Source organism: Gadus macrocephalus, chromosome 6 (genome assembly GCF_031168955.1).
Source record: "Gadus macrocephalus chromosome 6, ASM3116895v1".
In the NCBI taxonomy this organism is placed as follows: Eukaryota; Metazoa; Chordata; class Actinopteri; order Gadiformes; family Gadidae; genus Gadus; species Gadus macrocephalus.
In genome coordinates this window covers 20,159,463-20,176,650 of record NC_082387.1, presented here as the reverse complement: position 1 = coordinate 20,176,650, position 17,188 = coordinate 20,159,463, and the positions used below count along the sequence as shown (strand labels likewise).

The following is a 17,188-nucleotide window of genomic DNA, read 5'->3' as shown; positions in this document are numbered from 1 at the left end:
GACTGCACATAGCTATCAGCCTTCACATCATAGAGGCTGACAGGAAGATGGCTTCAAGGTGATGTAGGCCAGCCAGCGTGAACTTATAGCTTTCCAGGCCGTGTAGATAAGGTTCCACGGGCCCCACTATAAAGACACCAGCTGGACCTGACAATGGCATCACTCCTCACACACATCAGCGCTCACACAGTCATGTGCTTGTGTGAGTGAAGGTGTGAACCCTCACATCTGAGGTTGGACGTGCACCTGGCGGGAAGTGTGTTTGACGGCTATGTCTCGGAACAAAGGGGTTTAGAAAGTGTATTCCTCATTCCTCCGTGGATTCCTTGAGTTGTCGTGCATTGTGTTACTGCGACACACAAAGGGCTTTTTTTGTCGCTGTCTTTCATTAAAGGGCCAGTAACGTTGGAGATATTTAAAGAGGGCATAAAGTGTGGAATAGAGCAAGATCTGGAAAATATGCAACCCCCAAAAAGAGATTCCTACCTTTTGCTCCCTCCCTCCCTAACCTGAAGTGATGGACACCTGATTGACAGGCAAGAAACATTCATCAAACCAACCAGAGAAAAGGTTCCCAGATTGGTCAGAACTGATCCGTAATCGGTCTTAGATAAAGAGTGACCATACTGCTTCAGGCCCGGTCCACTGGCCCAGGGCGTTGCACTCACTTCAGCAGCCGGGTGGCTGCGGCCTTTCTAACCAATCACACTCATCTAGAGCTACAGATATCATCCAGCTCCTTTACCTCTGGATACCGCTCATCATGATACTTCCACGTTTACACGTGACCCTAATGAAGCCGAGGCTTAGCAAGAGATAAAGGCCTCTGTGCATACCTAGAGGAGCCGCCAGCACTGGCAGACAGACGGACGAGTCAAGGTGAATCCTATCACAGGAAGCATCTTAATACCATGTTGACAGGGCAGAGGCTAACGCCGCAGAGGAGAGCTAAGCACCTTGACGTGACTGAGATCAGTTTTCTGCCGGCACGTCGTCTGACCGTTGGGAGTTCATATTTTGCTCTAAGTGTTTGAATATGAGTTTAGAAATGTCAGAGGGAAAACGGAAACGTAGGCCTGAAGTCTGAGGCCTGAAAACGCTTGAATGTTACGGCTCAGCTCAACTATTGGTTTAGGTGTGAAAGGGATAGTATATCGGCTCCCGTTACAGGGTCGCCACGGCCTCAGCCAACGTTGTTCCTATCCGCAGGGGGGCTGTGTTAATGGAGGTAAACAGGGGGGCCATGGTAATGGGGGTAAACAGGGCAGGGGCCCGGAGACGCAGCTCGTTGGTCACCCCTACGGCCCGGGAGTAGGAGGTGGAGGGGTGTGGAGGAGGTGAGGTTGTCTGTGGGTTATCAGCGCTCCCCCCCCCCCCCCAAGATGTCTGGCATGCTGGAGTGTGGAACAACAGCACAGAAACACATGGGGACGATGTCAGTGTGTCCGTCCCAACTTAATGTGCAGAACGCATTAGCCCTGCTCCAAAGGTCTGGCCACCCACCCTGCACCCTGACCCCCGTCCCCGTCCCTCCGTCCCCGTCCCCTGACCCCTGGTAGTCCTCACCGGGGGTCAGGGCCTCTGTGGGCCCCGCTGAAGGCCTGGTCCCACAGCAGGACACTATTCTGTCTCGAGTCGTGAGTTATCAGACGCATCATGATCAGATAATGTTGGCTCCCGAGTCGCAAAACCGAACCAGCAGCTCTAGGGAGGAATCTCTCTCTCCTGTTGCTGTAAAAGGTCAGAAGATACATGAACCAAATGTTTCCATAGCCTGATGATATTAACAATAGGCTGCTAATTATTCATTACATTTACGATTAGGGCATTTAGCAGACGCTTTTATCCAAAGCAAGTTACAATAAGTACATTGCTAGGTTAACGCATTCCTCGTACACAACAATTCATGTCTTTAGTGTTATACTTTGATCTATTTAAAAAAATATATATATACACAATCCCATTTATTTAGTTAAAACAATTTGTTAATAATTGGTGTGTAGTATTGAGGAAGTGAAAGGTAATTTCCAGATCTATTTGTCTGCTCAGGGCTTTGGTTAAGTACCTGCCCCACCTCCCGGCTCCTCAGAGCTGTCACCAGGGGCCCTCCCCTGCTGCCTTTAATGGATACGTTTAGGCTCCAGGCACTTCGAGGGTACAGGACACAAGTCTCACTGACTTCAGCCCGAAGCACTGAGTGCGAGGAGAAGGGATCCTAAGAAGTGTTCAATCTGTTGCTCGGGGGAACATCGGACATGTCTCACAGACCGCGACCGCTGACCTCCTTCCTCATAGAAGACATTCTTTCTACGGATGAAAGTTCACGTTTAAACGGGTCTACGCTTTGGACACAGAAGACAGACACGGGTCCACAGTGGGACAAATATCCCGGAGAAGTCTCCAAGCAACACTTTCAGCAGTCCTACCTCGGAGTGCGCAAAGGTAATTGAGTGCATTTTGTTGATGTGGTTCAGTGTGCAATGAGCATTGAGAGGTGTGCAATGAGCAGTGAGCGGTGTGCTGTGAGCCGACAGCGGTGAGCGGTGTGAAGTGATCGTTGGCTAATGAGACCTCTCGTTTACAGACGCGCAATGTCCAGAGTCCGACGACCTCGAGGAGGACAGCCGCTTCACCGCCGCGGGAAAACAGAAGCGCTCCCGCGCGGCGTTTTCGCATCTACAAGTCCTTGAACTTGAGAAGAAATTCAACCACCAGAAATACCTTTCAGCCCCGGAGAGGGCTCACCTGGCCACATGCCTGAGACTCACCGAGACCCAGGTGAAGATCTGGTTCCAGAACCGGAGATACAAGACTAAGAGGAAGCAGACCAAAGACTTCCAGCAGCCGGAGAGCTGCGGGGTGGAGGAGCAGGATATCCTCCGCTCCTCCGTGCTCAGCTCCTTCTACCGGTCCTGTCTGTACCGACCTCTCCTCGGGGAGCTGGGCGGGCTGTGGGGGCCACCGTTCTGGTGATGATGGAAACATGCCCAGCACAGTCGTGAGCGCACTTAACGCATACTTTCGGATATTGTGCGATAAAAAAACTTTTGATTGTTTTTAAGAACACCTCTATTTCGATTTTTTTTTTTACATGATTTTATTAAAATCGATAGGAGAGAGGAAACGCTCTTTATCAAGAATGCATATTAACATAATCTGAACTTAATAACGAACATTGGCTACTTTCAGTGGTTCATCTCGGGTCCTCCTGATATACCATGGATACGGTACAGAGGGGTCGGGGGTAAAGCATGTGTTACAGTTCACCAGCATTTGTAATATCATTTTATTTTATTTTTTTATCTTTTTATTGGATTATGCTTCTCCTTTTCCTTCGACCGTTTGTCTCCAGTCTCCATAATTGTTCAATTAATATTGCGCCATATTTCTATTTATGGCATGGGAGCTGTTACAATGGCCTTATTTTATAACTGTTATAACTGCGGGAATTGAAAATGTCTAATAAAAATGAGAAGAGAGATGAAGTGTGAGTTCTAATAATTATGATACCATTATGAATAGACCAATATGGATCTATAATCTGCGTTATCATGTTATTCATTTCGTTGTTGTCATACAATTTCAAACGATAAGCAATAGGGCCATATGTCTCACCTGAACTAATATATCTTCTTCTTAAGCATCTCCTCAACGCCCAAGAGGGTTGAGGCTGAAGCTGCAGATATAGACACAACACGTATACACGTACACCCGTACACATGGTCAAACATGTGTACGGGTGTGGGCTGGCAGCTCTAACACTAAGGTTGTTTTTTAGGTATTTTGTACTTTAATCGTGATTAACAAAGAAAAAAAGATTTAAACTTAAAAGTGAGAGAAAAAATAAACTGTTTTTTAAGTGATTCATTAAGTTCTGAATCACAAACATTGATTCTGCACAGTGTCAACGAACCCACTGGATCCTCCATCCCCTGCACACACTCTAATTAACACGACGATACTCCTACATATATCATATTAACTATTATTACTAATGAACCACTGGTTTCCCTCCCAGAGGACCACAGTGTTCTCACACTGCCTGGGTGTTTCAGTATTCTGTCCGTCTGACTGTCCACATCAGCCTGGGGACACATGATGACGTGACACATCTCCTACTCTCAATCCAACACATTAGCCTGGGGACACATGATGACGTGACACATCTCCTACTCTCCATCCAACACATTAGCCTGGGTACACATGATGACGTGACACATCTCCTATACTCTCCATCCAACACATCAGCCTGGGGAAACATGATGACGTGACACATCTCCTACTCTCCATCCAACACATTAGCCTGGGGACACATGATGATGTGACACACCTTACTCTCCATCCAACACATCAGTCTGGGGACACATGATGACGTGAAACATCTCATTTACTCTCCAAAATGATTCAGAGCCTGCTGCTCTTCTTCAGGGGTGACACATGATGACATGATACACATCTGTTACTCGCCGCCCAGTCATTTGAACTAGTGAATAGTGAACTAGTGAAGTGGGCTCATCATGTGTTAGCTTCACTGACGTCTCCCTGATGTGAACACACTATCACCACATATCATGTGTTAACAACGTATATAGATCTAGAGATAAATAGTCATTTTTAAAAGATAATAGATAATAAACTCTGGCTCTGACTTTAGAAGACATCTTGACATTATTTGACGTATTATGCATGTGGGTCGATTATGAGACAATATCTACTTACATTATAGTACGTGTGTCTGTGTGTGTGTGTGTGTGTGTGTGTGTGTGTGTGTGTGTGTGTGTGTGTGTGTGTGTGTGTGTGTGTGTGTGTGTGTGTGTGTGTGTGTGTGTGTGTGTGTGTGTGTGTGTGCACAGACATGCAGGTTGGTCTGAGTCTGTCCTCCTCACGGCCCACCAGATAAGGTGCAGCTATGATTTGGCGCTGAACATATTTACAGAGGTCATGTTTACAGGAGCACCAGTGAAGTGTGAGCGGGGGGGGGGGTGATGGACGGCAGATAAGGATGGAGCCATGATTGGCAGTGCGTCAGTAAACCTGTCCAACACGATGTGACTCACTGACCCCAGGACTGGGAGGCCTGTGTGAACAGCCTGTTTCTGATCCTTAATCTCCAGCCATGAACTCACTGAGCAGAACAAAACAACTCACTGGTTATTAACGTATTGCTTCAAGATTATCAATACAAATGGGGAAGCCTTTTGATGCAACATCTAGAATTCCAACCAAATGTTTATACCCTCTACAGTCAACTAAAGTAAACTATAGTTTACAGAAGAGGTTGTAGGATTTCCAGCCAGAGGTTCTGTGTTCAGAGCCCAATATCTGCACTCTGACCTTCTTATGTCTTCTTCCTGTAGGATGCCGACAGTGAAGGTGAAACCAGGCTTCTCTAGCAGACAAGAGCAGAGACACAGAGACAGGGAGACAGGGAGACAGAGAGACAGAGAGACAGAGAGACAGAGAGACGGAGAGGGAGAGAGAGAGAGAGAGAGACAGACAGACAGACAGACAGACAGACAGACAGACAGACAGACAGACAGACAGACAGACAGACAGACAGACAGACAGACAGACAGACAGACAGACAGACAGACAGACAGACAGACAGACAGACAGACAGACAGACAGACAGACAGAATGAGACAGAGACAGAGGGAGAGACAGACTGAGGCAGAGACAGACTGAGGGTCAGTATACTTGGTTTACCTCAGACTGCTGCTCAGTCACACACATAGGACACGGACAAGTGTCAACTACAAAGGCTCAAATCAAACTGTTGGGTGCTGGTGTGCTTAACCATTCCCACCCACTCAATCAATCAGTTATTAACCCCATGACATATATTTCAACTGAAATGCTTTTTGTAAACATTTCTGGTTATATGTTATAAACTGCACTAGATCAAGTCTTTTCTGAAGAATTATAAACGTAAAACCATGACAAAAATATCAACAAACAATCAAGGAACAAACAAAAGTAAATCGCAAAAAAACATGTAAACCTTAAGAGGGCTGCTGTCAGCACCAGCAGCAGTAGAGGGGCTGATGGAGGCTTTCAGAGGTAAACAGGTAATTAGACTTGGAGAGAGAGAGGATAGGATCTGTTATGACGGCTCTGAGGGCCTGACGTTATCGTACATCAGCTACAGTACATCAGATAAACCAGCTGGGCTGAGCTGAGAGTTGGAGCTTTTGTCTGTCACACTGACACATTGTAATAATGCTTCCTTCCCCACGGGCTTGGAAGAGATACGGGGAAACACAGACGATGAGCACATTCCTCCGCCTTTCTGAATATCTCTCTCTCTCTCTCTCTCTCTCTCTCTCTCTCTCTCTCTCTCTCTCTCTCTCTCTCTCTCTCTCTCTCTCTCTCTCTCTCTCTCTCTCTCTCTCTCTCTCTCTCTCTCTCTCTCTCTCTCTCTCTCTCTCTCTCTCTCTCTCTCTCTCTGGTCTAACTGGTTTAGTGGTGGCCGGTGGGCCGGGGGACTGTGGTCGCAGGGCCATCCCACCCTGCTGTTTGGTAAACAGACAGATGTTCAGTGGAGATGGGCGAGCTGAAGAAACCTCTGCTACAAAGAGACTTTTGTCGGGGCTCCAATGTGCCATGACACGCTAACAGCACTGTGTTGATATGACGGTTTGAAAAAGATGTGCATAACGGCCCGGATGTTATGACCCCTGCAGGACGAGTCGTAAACTTCCTCAGAGAGTGTAACTGGATCCCACATGTAGCAGCACCGGTACAGCGATGGAGAGACTATACAGACGCATCACAACCATCTCATCTCTCTCTCTCATCCTCTCCCTCTCCCCAAGAGTGTGTGTATGTGTGTGTGTGTGTGTGTGTGTGTGTGTGTGTGTGTGTGTGTGTGTGTGTGTGTGTGTGTGTGTGTGTGTGTGTGAGTGGGAGAGAGCATGTGCGTCTATGTGTGAGTTAGAGTGTGTATCTATGTGAGTGTGTCTCTATGTGAGTGTGTCTGTCTGTGTGTCTGTGAGTGTGTGTGTGTGTGTGTGTGTGTGTGTGTGTGTGTGTGTGTGTGTGTGTGTGTGTGTGTGTGTGAGAGAGTCTGTCTGTCTGTCTTTCTGTGTGTCAGTGTGTGTGAGTCTGTTTGTGTGTGTGGTGGTCTGTCCACAACAGCCTGTTGTGTACCAATCTGTAATCTCCCATCACATGTATAGAGACATTTCAGCTGAGATTACGGCTGCTTCAGATAGGGACGTAGAAGAGGAGCTGATTATTGTACAGCTCAGATAAACAGCCTCGTGGAGGCAGGGGCCACACAGCCAAACACATAGGAGAAGGGGCCCCCAGAGGGCCTACGTGTCCAACAGCACGCCGCCGTATAATGGACGCATCCTTATGTAATTCTTTCTTTCTCAACTAGGCCTATATTACTACTTTCCATAAAAAAATAAAAAATTGTTTCATCCATTAGTGCAAAACATTTTATATTTTTCAATTAATGTTAACGTTCATTTTAATTTTTATTTTTTATTTTAGGAGTATTTCCTCCTTGGTAGGAATTCATTCTTCTAGAAAGGGGATAACTTTATCTACAGTGCCCTCTGGTGGAATTGTTTGCTCATTGCATGGATCCATATTTAAAGGTTACAAATATTTCAGAAGGGAGATTGCTTTGTTCATAAACTAGTACATTTTGAGCTCATATGAATCTCATATGAACACTTTGCTGGTCTTACAAGACGCACCAGTTGGAATGAGAGAAAATCTATTTAAAAAAGGAGTAGATTAAGTATTTTATTTCAGCTCCAGTGTTGCATACTGTAGCAGCGACACATTCTTGTTTGATTCCAGACAGTCTTGCATTATAGATGGCACTCAAATCATTCCCATTTTTTGTTGTATGTGCGTATACAGCTTCAGGTAATTTACACAATTATAACCCTGCATAAGATGTCGATTGAACCTGCTGTTAAAACACCAAACAGCTATCGGCTACAATTCTAAAAAATTCATTTTAACATTAAAACAATTTAAAACAAAAAAAAACAAAAGAACATAATTCTGGTTAATTTAAATAAGTGTGGGCATTAGATTATGTTTATATATGTACATATATGCATCCCATAATTACATGTGTAAGAAGTTGGGACATGTCAAACTAATGTTCTCCCAAATACAATGTATTTTGGGCCATTAGCTTTGGTGTATTCAAGTAGACATGTATTTTGTGGACCTATCCAATGTTACAAGAGAAGTATGTAAGAAATGTCTAAACTTTGATAACCCACCAAGTGTCTTGAGCAGAGGACATATTTAAGGGGCAATGGTGGAGTGGGCCTTGTTTGCTGCGGAGTGCGTGGATGAGTGTGTCTGTAAAGGCGAATGTTTCTGGCTGTGTGGATGGTGTTTGTGTCTGTGTAGGGGAATGTTTCTGGTTGTTTGGATGGTGTCTGTCTGTAGGTGAATATTTCTGGTTGCGTGGATGGTGTTTGTGTCTATGTAGGTGAATGTTTCTGGTTGTGTGACAGTGGCTGTGTAGGTGAATGTTTCTCGTTGTGTGTCAGTGTCTGTAGGCGAATGTTTCTGGTTGTGTGGATGGTTTTTAGTGTCTGTATAGGTGAATGTTTCTGGTTGTATGTCTCTGTAGGTAAATTTTTCTGGTTGTGTGGATGAGTGTTAGTGTCTGTATAGGTGAATGTTTATGGTTGTGTGTCAGTGTCTGTGTAGGTGAATGTTTCTGTCTGTGTGGATGGTGTGAGTGTCAGTTAGGTGAATGGTTCTGTCTGTGTGGATGGTGTGAGTGTCAGTTAGGTGAATGTTTCTGTCTGTGTGGATGGTGTGAGTGTCAGTTAGGTGAATGTTTCTGTCTGTGTGGATGGTGTGAGTGTCAGTTAGGTGAATGGTTCTGGCTGTGTGGATGGTGTGAGTGTCAGTTAGGTGAATGGTTCTGGCTGTGTGGATGGTGTGAGTGTCAGTTAGGTGAATGGTTCTGTCTGTGTGGATGGTGTGAGTGTCAGTTAGGTGAATGGTTCTGGCTGTGTGGATGGTGTGAGTGTCAGTTAGGTGAATGGTTCTGGCTGTGTGGATGGTGTGAGTGTCAGTTAGGTGAATGGTTCTGGCTGTGTGGATGGTATTTTATGTCAGTATGGGTGAATGTTGTATGAGTGAGTAGATGGTGTGTGTGTGTAGGCACAAGATGAACATGTTTTGTGTGCGCTGGGGGGCTAGTGGCAGAGGGGTGTCATAAAAATAAGGCCTGTTCAGCACGTTGACTGGGACTGTGATTAAGGAGTATAAAAAAATATAAAGGAATTGGATTGTATGAAATAACATTAATGACGTAATTATAACCCTAATATTTCTAGTCTCATGTTACATTGTGCGTTAATCATTGAGTGCCGACAAAAAAAAAAAATAATCTCCGTCCCTCCAGGAGGACTGAAGCCTGAGGGACATACGGACCACCACGGACAGCTAAACACTCAGGACGTAGAGGAGGCTAAATGGGGACCACGGAGGAAATCATGGACAGAATGAGATTAGGAATCTTCCTTCACAAAAGGTACGCCCCTTTAAATCACTTAACAATTTACACATTAATTGTTACGATGGGGTTAACCTTCTTGAGGGGGTTGTGTTGGGAGGGGAATGGAGTGTAAATTGTAGAGCCTTGCCTACAAAGAGAGCACAGGACTGTGCCGCTGAATGCAGGAGTGGACGCAAGGCTGATTTAGTGACATCACAACCTTAGCCATAAGCACACTGCCAAACTAATGGTACGAATGCATAAGGGCGTGGCATGTAAGAAGTCTCACCCATGAACAATAGTTATCCTAGAAAGAGAGGATGGCAATAGATATACTTCACTTTGGACCCATGGCTTGGACCTGCATATCCACACACACACACACACACACACACACACACACACACACACACACACACACACACACACACACACACACACACACACACACACACACACACACACACACACACACACACACACACACACACACACACACACACACACACTGTGCGTGATTGGAACAATGCAGTACTGCACCTAAAACAAGGCGATATGAGGACCGCTGCGGTCTACAGCTCTGATACTGAGAGAGTGCGTGCGGTGCTCTCAGAAAGACGAAAATATAATTTTCAGCTATTCATAATCCTGACAACAAGAGGACCACCGCTAACAATATCTGACCCCTCATTATGAGATCTGACACGTGTGGCATCAGGAGGGGCCCAATAGAAGAGTTTATCTCCATGTTCAAATGACAGCTACAGGAACCAGTAGGAAATATTGTAAAGACATAAAATGTTGACATGCCCTGCAAGAGCCTTTGGGAACAGAGAATAAAATAATGCCCCAAAAGCAGTTTGTTATAAAAACACTCAGAAGGAATGCAAGCAGAGAGCCCTGTGTTTGTTCCACACACATAAATACAAACGCCAGAAGAATGCAATGATAGTATAAATAAAAAGTTCCCATATTAGAACTATAAACACCCAAGTGAAGGCAAACAATCAATGCACACAATGAGCAGAAGTGACTTCTGTGAGCGTTGTGGAGGGAGGAGGTAAACAGACGAGAATAGGCCTCTCTCTCTCGCTTGGCTGCCTGCTCGCCTGACGCTCCTCTCTGAAGGGCCACTCGCGAGCGCTCGGTGGGAACAGAAACAAAAAGAGTGAAGGTTGTGTAGGAAGTAGGTAGTGCCACGCAGTGTCACATTGCAAATCCTTTTCCTGGAAGGCCTTTGCAACAAGGCCCAGGTAAAACCGGTGAGGCGCCGTCGTCGCTCAGGCGGCTCCACGCCGTCACACCGGACACGCCCGTCGTCCCACCGTCACGCTTGCCGCTCTCCGCTTCCCTCGCTCCGTTCTTTTGGCATCCCTCGCGGCGGCTATCCTCCGGCTAGCGGGAGCCTCTGGACGCCTCGCGCTCCAGCTGCTGCTGGGTCATGAAGTACTTGAAGAACTCGTACACCGACCAGGCGATGGCCGTGGACGGCATCTGGTAGATGACGCGCGCCTGCACGCCTTTGAAGAAGGCCGCGGCACCGCCCAGCCGGTACACCGTCCTGAAGGCGTTGGCCATGCCCGTCAGGTGGCCGCTGACGCGCACGGAGTCCAGCGCCGTGTTCTCCTGCGTGTTGAGCAGCGTCTTGCACACGTCCAGCGGCGTGGTGACGGCGGCCGACACGGCGCCCGCCAGCGCGCCCGCCGCCACGTGGCTGCCCGGGTGGTACTGGCGCTGGGGGTTGAGCCGCTCCTGCATTAGCTCGTAGGTGATGAAGTGCATGGCCTGGAAGGGGATGTTCATGGTGAGCTGCGTGCTGTAGCTGCGGTAGAAGGCCCCCGGGCCCTCGGTGCGCGTCATGGTCCGCACGCAGTCCCACAGGCCCCGGTACGGGGAGTTGTACATCTGCATCCTCTGCTTCACCACTGGAGGAGGACAGGGAGGGTCAGGGTACAGGGTCACAGGGGGCTCGATAAAGACGGGGTTCCTGAGGATTTACCTTCTGCAGGGTTCATGATGGCGTCGTGGAGGACAGTTGCTATGCTTCCTGCTAGACCTGTTGGTATTCAGAGGAGAAGCAACCGCTCAATCAACACGATCGTGCACAAGGAAAGCCAGACATCATCCAAGAATTAACGAGACAGTCGAGGACATTTGAGTGTCCTCAAAGCACTGGTTGGGGACCGGATCCCACTGTGCAGTCAGCTCAAAGAGGCGTTGGAACCGTACTGACCGTTAGCCAAGTGGCTGTTGCCCTTGCTCTGGAAGGTGTGGCTCAGGGAGTGCTTGGCCTGCTCGTAACAGGCGAAGTAGAGGGCGTGGGCGGGGCCGGCACCCAGCATGGTGATGTTCAGCCCCCTCAGCGGTCTGAACAGCCCCTCCGTCTGGATGATCCTCTTCAGGGCCTGGTAGACCCCACTGTACTGGGCCTTGGGATCTGGCTGCAGGCTCTGCATCCTGGTCTAGGTGAGAAGAAGGTTGTCATTGCGTGTTCTACCCAACAACGTGTGTCTTTAGTCCAACAAGGTTATACATGCGGTGATACAAACACAGTACAATGTTCAGGAGCTTGTAACACCTTCTATGCTAATTTCTAGTAGAGAATTACTAAATAAAGCGGTATGTTTTCTTACATCTAAATCTAATAAATCTAATTTACAGTACTGCTCAACTTTCTCGTGTTATTTGTGACCATATTTCCCCATTTGCCATGTCGGCCCATTAGATAAATAGAGAGAGATTTCATAAATAAATCCATGTTGGTGCTCCCCTCCCCTTCCCCTGCCTGCAACAGCTTTTACATGATGAGCATGAGCATTGCACACATCCTAGCTAGAGTCTCACACATCCTAGCTAGAGTCTCACACATCCTAGCTAGAGTCTCACACATCCTAGCTAGAGTACGGTTTAGATCTTCTGAGTATTGCTGAGGCCTTCTGACTGAGTACTAGTGAGACCTTCCGAGTACTGGTGAGACCTGAGTAATGGTGAGACCTCCGGAGTACTGGTGAGCCCTAAGTAATGGTGAAACCTTCTGAGTACTGGTGAGACCTTCTGACCTGAGTACTGATGAGACCTTCTGAGTACTGGTCAGAACTTCTGAGCACTGGCGAGACCTTCTGACCTTCTAAGTACTGGTGGGACCTACTGTTGAGACTGAGTAGTTATCTGCATCGGCCATCGCATTTCTTTCGCCAATCTTATTTTATTTATATTTTTTACATATTTTTTCCCGGCATGATTACAGGCAGCTCAATGCATGTTCCTTTTTTAAATTGAGACTTGTAACCTTTTGTTATCATTTGTGTAATTTGAAGGAGCTAAAGCAGTTTCAGCTCCAAATATCGGCTCAAGAAAATCGGTATCAGTCCATCGGTCATTGGCTAAGGCTGATGAAAAAAATAATAATCTGTATCAGCCCTAAAAAGAAAAACATATTGGTGAGTGAGTACTGGTGATTCCTTCTGACCCGAGTACTGGTGAGACCTTCTGAGTACTCGTGAGACCTTCTGAATACTGGTGAGACCTACTGAGCCACAAGCTGAACACGATGGGATGGTTTCCGTCTCTGTTCTTTGTGCTTGAGCACAAGAAGCTTCTAATGTCAGGACCTCATTAAAGGACAGCTTCCACTGATATATGCTGGCCTCATGGAGAGGTTTTAGTCTCATTACCAACATTTTCTTTGTGACTGTTGATGATTCATCGTTCAGTAATAAAATGAGGCTAACAGGGTGTGTTGTTCTCAAAATATCGAGAAGGACAGTAGAAACAATGGCCTGAAGGTAACAGACCTCTGGGCATCCTTCATCATATGCTAACGTGTGCCAATTACCTTTCTGGGGACACAATGAGCATAGAGGACTTTGGGTGATCTGATGTTGGCTATGATGGTCATTTTGTTATAGTTCACCGAGCCAAGTTATCTGGACGCACAAAGCGTGTTTGTTTTCGGAGGGAGACTGTGGGGCTGTATCCTCCCCTAAGCTTCCTCCCCGCTCTCTCAACTATGAAAGAGATTTAATTTCCTTTTCATACATAATAAAATGAAATAAAAGTGTTACTTATTACTTACGAGGGAAGCAAACAATATTTCATCATTGCACCAACACTTTTTATTGATTTGGAGTCTCTGAAATAGAAACCCAACAATGCAATCAATGAAGGCAATTTAACCACAACTTACTGATGGCACAGGCGCCCCGACAGTTGACTTATCAGTACTCCATCAATATCCAATTGTGTGCCCTCCCTCCTCTGCCCCCCGCTGATAAGCTCCCTGCTTCCCTAGTGGGAGCCAACACCCTTAGGTTCTTTGACATCACTCCCCTCACCTTATTTATGACCCGAGGACATCTTAGGATCACACACTTTAGTTTAACCATTTGCAACAATAAATTAACCTTTAACTCAAGCGCCAGTTCTAAGTTTAAAAAGTACAGTTCACATGTAAATGTACAACTCAAAGCCCAAAATGTATTTCTTTAGCAACTGTTTAAACATGAAACAACAATGTGGTAATTTGCATGTATACTAAACATACAGACGTCGGGCTACAAGAAAAGTATATTTGCCATGCCAGAGTAGAACCAGTTATCTCATAAACTAGTACTACACTACATCAAATGCAAGCACTTCAAGGATGTTTAAGAGGTTTCCGTTGTGATAACTTGGGGTTGTAGCGTTGGGGAGTATCATATTCACGTCATCGCATGGCTAACACACGACAGTCACTCTAATGACCGATCAAACCGGTTTAGGCATTCCAACATTTCCTCATAAAGAAGCTTCCCAGATGACGCGCCAGTAAGCTTCTTCCGATCGCTGAACCACAAACACGGGGCAGGAAACACTCACTCACTTGTTGAAAGCATAATAATAATAAAAACTCATAGGTTCGGTTGATGTGATAAAACTTGACTTAGAAGTCCGTGCTCTGTTATGCTGTCCGGGTCGTGGTGAATGAATGGGGAATATTAACTTTTACAATAAGACACTGGCTGAGGCATCTAACACATCCCTTGACCTTCACAGTGGTCAGCTGTAGTAACATTATAGAAGTCAAGTACAATGCTTTTATTACGACCAAGCAAAGTTGTAAAAAAATAAATAAAAAAAGATATCTAAAAGTAGATGACCCCATTGAAGGTTTGTTCGCATAGGAAGGAGGCAGATCGAATAACGAAGCCATTGGCACTCATTAACTCTGACTAAACCCCTCCTGAGCGGGGATCAAGGTCGATGCTTCAACACATTCCTGTGGATCGGGTCCAAGTGGAGTCTGTTCCCCACGATCAGAAAGATGAGGTGTCAATACGGGATGTTTCGTTCTGATCGGCGTCCGTCTGACTCAGTTCAATCAGATAACCCATCACTTCTCCCGTCTTGGGACCCCAGGACGGGACTGGGGCCACAGGGTCCCAGGACGGTCTGGGGTCTACTCGAGGGATCCATGCAACATGAAGAGCTCTGAATCAGCTCGACGCCTGGACTTGATGAAGGAGCTAACGTTAGCCATCCAGCTACACAGCCATGCACCGTGTGTGTCTGTGTGGGTATATCTCTCTGTGTGTGTGTATGAGGTCAGTGGGCAGGTCGGTGAGGACGCGTGAAGCCCCCCATAGCGTCTCCAGAGAGCCTACCTTGACCGAGTCCACGGGGTACATGACCGTGTGCTCCAGCACGCCCGCCACGGCCCCCGCTGTCATGTGGGTCGTCAACGAGACATGAGGCGGCAGGCTCTCGTAGTCCCCGTCCCCCTCGTCCTCTCGGCCCTCGTTCTCCGACATCTCCAGTGTGGCCACGCACGGTGGGCTCTTGACTCCATGCATGTGAGGGACCAGGGCTACAAGGAGTGTGCGCAAGATAAGACTCTTAAAACCGGCGGCGTGTATGACCACAACATCGCCACAGGAGTCCCAGCGCCTGTGCGACGTCAGCAGCATGCGTTTGGATCCTGGCTCTGTGGACCAATAGTAATCCGTGCTTCGAACAGCGAGGCGGGTCTTTGGACTCTGTTGTCCAATCGAAAGTTTGGCTTCTAAATGACCGTGGCCCTACCTGACGGTTCAATCGACTTTTCCAGCAGTGTATCTGTCCCTCCATCTATGGGTTCGACCACATACTGCAAATGGCACATGCATGACTCGGAAGATAAGTGGATTAAGTACACATATCGAGTAACATCTGCTTAATGGGGTTAGCAACACCCTACACACCCCCACCCAACCACACTAACACTGTCTCTCTCTGTGCTCGTGTGAAACAGTCCAAGTCCCTGCAGCTCAGCCATTGTCTATTAATTTAGATCCATGATTGTGTGTTGACGAGCCACAATCTTGGGTTGGTTGAATGACTGGAACACTTCATTCATCACAGATTCTTAATAATTTATTGGCCGTTTCTCTTGTTGCACGCTAGAAGTGTGCATTTCACCTTCAGATTAAATGGGGTTTTATTTTTAAACATAATCAAGATCCACCTTTTATTTCCTTCACTTCAGTTTTGGTTGATTAGTTGATAAACAATTGATTTCAGTGTTAGTTTTCTACATATTTGGATAGAAAACAGTCAAAACAAGATTGGTCAAACTTAAAAGCACTCAGATGAATCATGCGTTACGCGTCTGGGGTCTCGTTTCCCGAAACCACACAGTATTCATTATACAGCAGGTCATCGTGTGCTTAACAAACTTAAACGTGTCCAATAACACTCACCCCATCTCATGCTACAGGTTAATCTCCCTTTGCATCAGATCTTTTGATAAGAAAGTGTTTATGATTAAGATTACCATCAACCACAAGGAAGACTTGACACTGATCAAAAAACAGGAACATGAAATAACCATTTCCCGTCCCATGTGCAAAATAGATGTGCCGCTGAAACACCTTGCGCAAGCAGCCCTGCCTCAGCGGCTTGAAGATCCTGGGGGAAGCGTGGTAGTAACAGCCGCAACATGGCAACCGTTTTGTTCTCTGCAGAGAACATGCAGATGCAACGGTTCTTCTGATTGGCCAACGTGTCAGAACTCCATATACCAGGGCTTGATATGCTATTAGGATTGTCAGAGAAACAGTGAACCACAATACAACTCTGGCTGGGCTAGAGTGTCATTGCAGAGAGGTATACTACTCAATAAGGAGCTTTATTGAGCAAAGCAAATCCTACGCAACATCACACTCACTTCCTACTTGTAAAATGCAGCAACAGAACTTGGTACGATAAAACTTTTATTACTCCACTGAAATGCACAACACTTTCGTCCCCATCCTTGTAAACAATGTCAAATACATATATATACATATATATATATTTATACATACATATACATATACATATATATATACCGATACAAGCATACATACATACACACACACTTTTGTTTACCATCAACTTGCGGCATTGAACTTCAGCTCCCTTGGACCTCCTGTAGATGACCCCTCTTGATTTACAAAAGACACCAAGAGAACAAGAGAAGTGATGCTCATTATTAGACAAGGTACAGTGATATGACAAGGGCAAATATTGCACTGTTTGAAGTTTTTAGAATCCCTGTCCTGCAATGGAAAGTAACGGCAGAACATAACTGCACAAAGAAACGCAAAAAAATAAATAGAAATCGCAGTCCCTTACATTCTGAAGAATTTCCTCTACTGCCCATATTTAATATGCTGTATTTGTGGCCTCAAGAAATAAAAA

The 17,188-nt window shown here is 46.2% G+C and overlaps 2 protein-coding genes and 1 long non-coding RNA gene across 5 annotated transcripts; 2 read left to right on the top strand and 1 right to left on the bottom strand.

Moving 5' to 3' along the window:
* The first annotated feature begins 2,112 nt into the window (after positions 1-2,112).
* Positions 2,113-3,481, top strand: nkx3-1 (NK3 homeobox 1). Its single transcript, XM_060054860.1, has 2 exons — positions 2,113-2,442; positions 2,585-3,481. Exons 1-2 carry the CDS (start codon positions 2,256-2,258, stop codon positions 2,971-2,973), a joined length of 576 nt encoding a protein of 191 aa, XP_059910843.1. The 5' UTR covers positions 2,113-2,255; the 3' UTR covers positions 2,974-3,481.
* A 4,787-nt stretch (positions 3,482-8,268) lies between these two features.
* On the top strand, positions 8,269-9,357 carry LOC132459953 (uncharacterized). The gene is made up of 2 exons (XR_009526319.1): positions 8,269-8,733; positions 9,070-9,357. It is a non-coding gene; the product is annotated as an uncharacterized LOC132459953 (long non-coding RNA).
* Positions 9,358-9,875: 518 nt separating this feature from the next.
* On the bottom strand, positions 9,876-16,359 carry slc25a37 (solute carrier family 25 member 37). 3 transcript variants are annotated; one of them, XM_060054859.1, is made up of 6 exons: positions 16,207-16,359; positions 15,133-15,335; positions 13,566-13,622; positions 11,724-11,952; positions 11,490-11,546; positions 9,876-11,415 (listed from the first exon to the last, which is right to left on the bottom strand). In XM_060054859.1, exons 1-6 carry the CDS (start codon positions 16,214-16,216, stop codon positions 10,886-10,888), a joined length of 1,086 nt encoding a protein of 361 aa, XP_059910842.1. In that variant the 5' UTR covers positions 16,217-16,359; the 3' UTR covers positions 9,876-10,885. The 3 variants fall into 3 exon arrangements, with proteins under 3 accessions (XP_059910842.1, XP_059910840.1, XP_059910841.1); XM_060054857.1 differs by lacking the exon at positions 16,207-16,359 and having other exon boundaries at positions 15,133-15,759; XM_060054858.1 differs by lacking the exons at positions 13,566-13,622; positions 16,207-16,359 and having other exon boundaries at positions 15,133-15,750.
* Between the last annotated feature and the right edge of the window lie 829 nt (positions 16,360-17,188).

Excerpts from the sequence above, each read along its gene's own strand:
- nkx3-1 (XM_060054860.1), top strand. The coding sequence starts at position 2,256 with ATGTCTCACAGACCGCGACCGCTGACCTCCTTCCTCATAGAAGACATT. Across the intron at positions 2,443-2,584 it reads CTACCTCGGAGTGCGCAAAG|ACGCGCAATGTCCAGAGTCC; the intron begins GTAATTGAGTGC and ends TCTCGTTTACAG.
- slc25a37 (XM_060054857.1), bottom strand. The coding sequence starts at position 15,435 with ATGCTGCTGACGTCGCACAGGCGCTGGGACTCCTGTGGCGATGTTGTG. Across the intron at positions 13,623-15,132 it reads ACCCCGTGGACTCGGTCAAG|AGACTCCAAATCAATAAAAA; the intron begins GTAGGCTCTCTG and ends TTTCTATTTCAG. Across the intron at positions 11,416-11,489 it reads CATCATGAACCCTGCAGAAG|TGGTGAAGCAGAGGATGCAG; the intron begins GTAAATCCTCAG and ends GTCCTCCTCCAG.